The sequence below is a fragment of the Brassica rapa genome, chromosome A07, assembly GCF_000309985.2.
Source record: "Brassica rapa cultivar Chiifu-401-42 chromosome A07, CAAS_Brap_v3.01, whole genome shotgun sequence".
Lineage (NCBI taxonomy): Eukaryota > Viridiplantae > Streptophyta > Magnoliopsida > Brassicales > Brassicaceae > Brassica > Brassica rapa.
The window spans coordinates 7,582,754-7,589,938 of NC_024801.2; the positions used below are offsets into that span (position 1 = coordinate 7,582,754).

At 35.7% G+C, this 7,185-nt stretch overlaps 1 protein-coding gene across 1 annotated transcript; it reads right to left on the reverse strand.

The window, feature by feature from the left end:
* Positions 1–3,169: 3,169 nt before the first annotated feature.
* LOC103828526 (pentatricopeptide repeat-containing protein At2g29760, chloroplastic-like) lies at positions 3,170–6,278 on the reverse strand. Its single transcript, XM_009104125.3, has one exon. It carries the CDS (start codon positions 5,316–5,318, stop codon positions 3,288–3,290), a length of 2,031 nt encoding a protein of 676 aa, XP_009102373.2. The 5' UTR covers positions 5,319–6,278; the 3' UTR covers positions 3,170–3,287.
* Between the last annotated feature and the right edge of the window lie 907 nt (positions 6,279–7,185).

Sequence of the window (7,185 nt, forward strand, 5' to 3'; positions counted from 1 at the left end):
TTGAGTATTTATTCAAACAACGGATATATACAGAGTTGATAACTTGATATGGACCCCCAAATAAGTTGGTGCTGCGCTGTCACAATATCTGTCTTTTTAATTTCATATACCTGACGTAAGCTTCTTCATTTTCTTCTCTTTCCCTTTCCGTTGTTCCACGCTCTCTGTTTCATGTTTAGGCCCTTTTCACATTCTCTATATTTTACCTTAATTATACTTTTTGAATTTTCCTTCCGTTTTGGGAAATGTCTCTAACTTGAGTTAAACCTCAAAAGCTAGGATCAATTTTGTTGTCTTATTTCCGATAAATTTTATTCTTTAATTTGCATAAATCTTAAATAACACTAACATTCCGTAAATCATACCACCCCATCGATATCCAAAGTAACCAGCCCCGCGCTTGCGCGGGGTCTCAGCACCTAGTAAGATAAGTTTGATGAGAATGAAGGGTGTGAAAGGGATGGAAGGGCTCATGCAATTTTGGTTTGGAACAAGAGTGTGAAGTGTTTATACCTTTTCAAGTATAAGTAGTAGAAGAGATGAAGAGTTGTAGTTCTTTAGATTAAGGTTGCAATAGTTGTACGAAGGCTTTTTTGATGAATACAATTTAATACTCATTCAAAAAAAAACAGACCTAAATAGATTTTAAAAACATATTGGTTTTCTCTCAACTTTTAGATTGAATAACTAACTGAGTTTACCTTGTAATTGAGATCGTAAAGGTGGTGTGTTTGCCTTGCCACGAGATCTATCAATCTCAGTTAATTTCCTTGCTTATATCCTTTTGTATCTGATCCAAATCATCTTTCAAACACCACCAACTTGTCACTGATTTATCTTGGAAACACAAGGTAGTTGACGGTAATTTTAGCAGAGCTTTGCTTTTTAATTTATCTTTCTTTTTTTTTCTTTTTTCTTGTCACTGATTTTAATTTATCTTTCTATATTCTATAAGTCGTGGCTCCTTTATATAAGAGAAGGAGCTTAGGGTTTAAATGTTATGATCTAAACTCGGAACACCAGAAGACGATTACAACTGAGATCTCAAGCAATCGATCACGACGACTTGATCCCTCAGCAAGATCTCACAGAGATCGCCATTGGAGAGCACAGCCCAAAAACCGAATGTTTACAACAGGAAACGCATAAAGAAACATTGACGACAATATTCTCTTTTTATCATTCTAAGAAACTCTTCTTAAACCCTCTGAATCACCCAGTGTTCTCCATGTAAGTCACTTTTGTGCACCTTTCTCCTGTACTTGTTGACTTGGCCTTCTATGCTTCCTTCTCCTTGATCCCATAATAAGTTTATGGGTCATATCTTTAGATCATCCAAACTTACTTAAATACTCTTATTTAGTGTTTTAAAGTTTGTTGTGTTTTGCTTGTGACATTAGAGATATGTTCAAATCTCCTCGGGAAAAGATAAGATCATATGTGTATATATACGGTTGTAAGGTTGCACATATTCAACAAGATAGTCTATATGTGCAACCCTGTTCGTTTGTACATCTGGAAGATGCATCCAGATGGTCCATCTAGATGTCTTACCCAGATGCTCCATGTGGGTGTTGTTCGTTTCTCCATTTCGTCTATGCATCCAGATGAATCATCTGAATGCAACTATGTTCGTTTGCTTTTCATTTTTTAACTTCCATCTGCATCCATATGGATTTGTTAATAAAATGACTAAAATATAATTTTTTACGTTTCGGCGGAAAAATAACATTTTTGCGGTTTTTGAGGAAATATATGTTTTTCGCGACAAAAGTGCATTTTTATGGTTTTGGCGGAAAATAAGTTTTATGGGTTTGGCAGAAAAAATACGTTTTTGCGGTTTGGATGGAAAAAGTGTGTTTTGAAGTTTTGGCGAGAAAAATGTTTTTGACGAGAAAAATGTTTTTCACGATTTTGGCGAGAAAATTTTTTTTCACGATTTTGGCGAGAAAAGTTTTTTTTTGCGATTTTGGCGGGAAAAGCATTTTTGCGGTTTTGGCGGGAAAATACATTTTTCTGGTTTTGGCGGGAAAATGCGTTTTCTTGGTTTTGGCGGGAAAATGCGTTTTCCGGTTTTGGCGGGAAAATATATTTTTCCGGTTTTTGCGGGAAAATACATTTTTCCGGTTTTGGCGGGAAAATACATTTTTTCCGGTCTTGGCCGGAAAATACAGTTTTTCAGTTTTGGCGGGAAAATGCGCTTTTCTGGTTTTGGCGGGAAAATGCGTTTTCTGGTTTTGGCGGGAAAATACATTTTTCCCGTTTTGGCGGGAAAATGCGTTTTTCTATTTTTGGCGGGAAAATGTGTTATTTCCGGTTTTGGCGGGAAAATATGTTTTCCGGTTTTGGCGGGAAAATACATTTTTCCGATTTTAGCGTGAAAATACATTTTTCCGGTTTTGGCCAGAAAATACAGTTTTTTGGTTTTGGCGGGAAAATGCGCTTTTCTGGTTTTGGCGGGAAAATACGTTTTTCCGGTTTTGGCGGGAAAATACATTTTTCCGGTTTTGGCGGGAAAATACGTTTTTTCCGGTTTTGGGTGAGAATTTAAGATGAGTTTTTAAAAATTCAGCTGGGTGATCCATCTGGATGTAGCATTATAATGCACAAAACGAACATCAATTTGCATCTTCACCCAGATGGATCACCTGGGTGAGCAAACGAACAGGCCTTAATCAAAAGAGTTCTCATCTTTATCGAATTGGACATTTACAGTGAAGGATGATGATGGAAAAGTGTTAGCTCAACTTGATCATGATTGGAGGGGTTTTCGCTTTGAGGTTTGTGTTCTTTGAGTTCGGAACTAGGCGAAGAACATAAAGAGGTTTTATTATAGACTTAAAAACATCCGATTGAAGAATCTGGAAAACTGATAACATAGTTTAGTTATTGTGAGCAATTAGCCTTGAACAACAGGAAATGTTTCTGGTTCAGTCCATGTAGAATATAAGTATGTGATACGTATAATAACAGATGCTGGGCAGTATGTAATCCGATTTGGATAATCTGATGCTGCATTGAAAAGTGCCTTGCCAAATGGTAATCCTTTACCCATCTCGACTGGTATGTTTTGATTTTGTTTGTTTACTTTGACAATAGACATCTGAGGAGCTTTGATTATGAAACTCATGACAGATAGAAAGGCTGTATGTAAAATGACCACGGACTCTGAATAATCTGATATATAAATGTTTATTATATATAATGAATGATAATTTTGGAAGACGATCCAATGGGTTCGAATAGTAAAATATGATACATGTCTCTGAACAAAGAAGTAAATCCAATCACCAGAAGTCATTGCATGAACAATATCCGGCTCTGAAGTGATGGAATCTACTATTGTCTCTCACAATGATATCTCGTTGATAGATACGAGATAGCAACTTAGTTACAGAATGACAATCATTACATACCGTTAGGTTTTTCAGAACCCTTATTGGACTGTTGCTGTTGTTGATTAGAGCGTAAGCTATAGCCAATCTCTCACTATGCAACTCCAGTTCAACCTCTTTCTCTTTCTCGTCTTCTATCCGCAACAGGACCTGTCTAGTATCCGCGATGTGTCCCGCCGCTTTCAGCTTCTCCCTCATCTCCTTTAACTTTGCATATATTTCCTCTGTTTGTGGATGCGATTTGTCTCTTACAAAAAATCTGTGAATCACACCTTTTCGCTCAATCAAACTCCATCCTGCTTCCTTCTTGATTCCTTTCTTCTTCATAGTCTCTCTGACTTCCGAAACTTTCTCCCATTTTCCCGCAGCTGCATACATATTCGACAGAGGAACATGGGACTCTGGAGCTAAATCTATCAACTGAAGCGCTGCGTACTCGCCCATCTCTATATCTACATAGTTCCTGGCCCCGCGTAAAAGGCTCATCCAGATTACTTTGTTTGGTCTCATTGGCATTTTTTGAATAATAGTTTTTGCATCTTGGAGATTCCCAGTCCTGCATAACGCATCAACTAGGCAACCGTAATGCTCAATTTTATGCTCAACTTTATACTCTTTTACCATCAAATCAAAGTAGAAACGAGCTTCATCTACATATCCAACGTGACTACAAGCGTTCAACAACCCTACAAAGGTCACTGCGTTGGGCTTGATGCCACTTTCTTGCATCTGTTTGAATAGATCCAATGCTTCATCCGCCATCCCGTGCAACCCTAGTCCTACAATAACCGAGTTCCAATGACCCAACTTCTGTCTATGTATTGATCTGAATGTAGTTAAAGCACTCTCGAGGCATCCACACTTGGAGTACATTTCGATCAGTAAAGTTCCCATCACACCATCGGATCCAATCCCATTCTTGACCATGTAAGAATGAACCCATTTTGCTGTGCTAAGAATAGCGGATGCAGCCACCGCAGAGATCAGACTTGTATATGTTGCATTGTTAGGCTTCAGATCATCTTCCTCTTCTAACATTCTGACGAACATACTCAAAGCTTCTTGAAACCGACCATTTACCTCGTATCCGGCAATAACTGTGTTCCACGTGATCAAATTCCTCTCAGGCATGATCTTAAACAGGTCACGAGCTGATTCAAAATCCCCTGACCTCATATACCCGTTGATCATCGCGTTCCAAGACACCAAGTTCTTTGCTGGCATCTTATCAAACACATCTCTAGCAGCCTCGACTTTCCCTGATTTCGAGAACCCGTGAAGCAAGGCAGTCCAGGAATACGAATCTCTGTCGGGAATTTCATCGAACAGCTTCATTGCAATTTCAACATGGCCGCTACGAGCATAACCATCAATCAAAGAGTTCCAGGTGACCAAATCTCTCTCACCCATTTTGTCAAACACCTTGCGTGCACAATCAAGCATTCCGCATTTGGAGTAGAGACTCACTAAACTGCTCTGAACGAACTTATCCAAGGTGAGACCAAGCTTCACCGAAACTCCATGAATTTGCTTTCCTTCTTCGACCGCACACAAACGAGAACAGCCCTTTAAAACGCAAGGCAGTGTAAAGTTATCCGGCGAGAATTCACTGAGGAGATGAGAGAATAAACAGATTGCTTCGTGGGAGCGATGGTTTTCGACATAGCATTTGAGCATCATGTTCCATAAGGGTAGAGAAGGGCTCTGGATCCTATCGAAAACTGAGCGAGCGTAGATTAGGTCGTTGATAGGTCGGGCAGTGTAGAGCGAGAGTAGGCGGGAGGAGACGGGAGGGTGATCGAAACTTCCGGTTTTAAGAGATAAACAGTGAAGCTTCTTAGCTTCTTCTATTGTTTCTGAGGATCTGAAGAGGGATAACAGGTGGACGGAGGATGGCGGCACCACTGCTGCTGCATTCTGCATTTTGAAGATAACTGGTTGGTTCGGGTTCGGAGAGACGAAGCCGATCGATAACTCTTTAGTTTTCTGTTGATGCCTTTATTGTTTTAACACACAACATTATTTAAAATAATTCCTGGTTTTGACAAATCCAATCTGACAGAAAAAAAAAAAACTTTGAAAACTAGATTATGATTAAACTTAAATAAACAGATTTTTGGTGAATTTTCAGGTTTACCAAAACAAAACACTATTATACTTTTGCTCTCTATATATATGATGTATTTAGCAATTTTGACGGGAAAATGTATTTTCTAGTTTTGCGCAAAAATATGTTTTACGGTTTTTTTGCCGGAAAAAACGTATTTGTGCAGAAAAATATGTTATGTGGTTTTGCCGAAAAATGCGTTTTTGTGGTTTTGGCAGAGAAATAGGTTTTGCGGTTTTATCGTAAATGTATTTTTTCAGTTTTGACAGAAAAATGTATTTAGGAAAATGCATTTTCGGTTTTGACAAAATTTTGTTTTTTGCAGTTTTGGCGGGAAATTAAATTTTTGCGGTTTTTACAAAAAAATGTATTTTTAGTGTTTTTGCAAAAAATAAGTCTAAACTTGAATATAAATATTTATTAAAATAAAGATAAATTTATCATTTGTTATTTGGATACGTTCATCTCCTTCCAGATGCACCAATTAAACTGATCTCAATGAGCCATCTAGATGAGTGTTATTTTAAGCTAAAATTTTAAAACTCATTATGAGATATCATTCATATGATTTGTAAAAGTTTAAACAGAGGAAAATTACCAAAAATACCACATTAATAGTACAATTTTTCATGTTTACACTAACCAATTTTACTCCCACTTTTAGAAAAGAAAAAAGACATTTATAATCTTATGGTTAACTAATCAAGACTTAGGGTTTAGACATATTTTTTGCAAAAACACAAAAAAATGAATTTTTTGCAATTTAGGATTTTAATAAATATATTAATAAATACTTTAAAAATGTGAAATTTAGAATTCTAATAAATATATTATTAAATACTTTAAAAATTAAAAATTTTAAAAAATAGTTTCAAAAATAATTTTTGATTTTCAAAATGAAATTTTGAAAAAAAGTTGGAAAAAAAATTCAAAACAAATTATAAAAAAGTTTGAATTTGGAAAAGTATAATTCGAAAACATAAAAAAAAATATTTTTTTATTTATTTAAATAATTATTTATTATATATATAGATAACAATAGTATAAAAGTATTTTGCCTCTTAGTGAAAAATGTATTTTTGAAAATATCTTTTTAGTATATGAATAATGGTACCAAAAAAATGGTAAACATGAAAATTCTCCTTAAACAAACAACAATCTCATCTCCATCGAGATGGATTATCTAGATGGTGAAACGAACAAGCTCTTAAGAGCTATGGTACCTAGATAAAATTAACTGTTTGAAATCTGTATTTAATATCCTACATAATTATGATACGAATTTAGATTTTCAATTAAAATAAATTGTGAAACTTCTAGCTGAATTTGGAGAATTTTAAAATATACTCATAAATTCATGTTAAATTCCAATTTATACATTTTCTTCAATCAAATTAAAAAATTAATGCAAAATGCTACGGAAATTAAAATTACTTTTTGTGACCAAAATAATAAAAATAAAAAATTAATTTTACGATTATAACTTCAACAAGTTTGAACATAATAATAGAGTCTATTCAACATACTTTATTTGAAGTGTAGAGCGAGAGTAGGCGGGAGGAGACGGAAGGGTGATCCAAACTTCCGGTTTTAAGAGATAAACAGTGAAGCTTCTTAGCTTCTTCTATTGTTTCTGAGGATCTGAAGAGGGATAACAGGTGGTGGTGGTGGTAGTCGTGGACG

Bases quoted from the DNA above. Each gene is read 5' to 3' on its own strand.
- LOC103828526 (XM_009104125.3), bottom strand. From the start codon at position 5,318: ATGCAGAATGCAGCAGCAGTGGTGCCGCCATCCTCCGTCCACCTGTTA.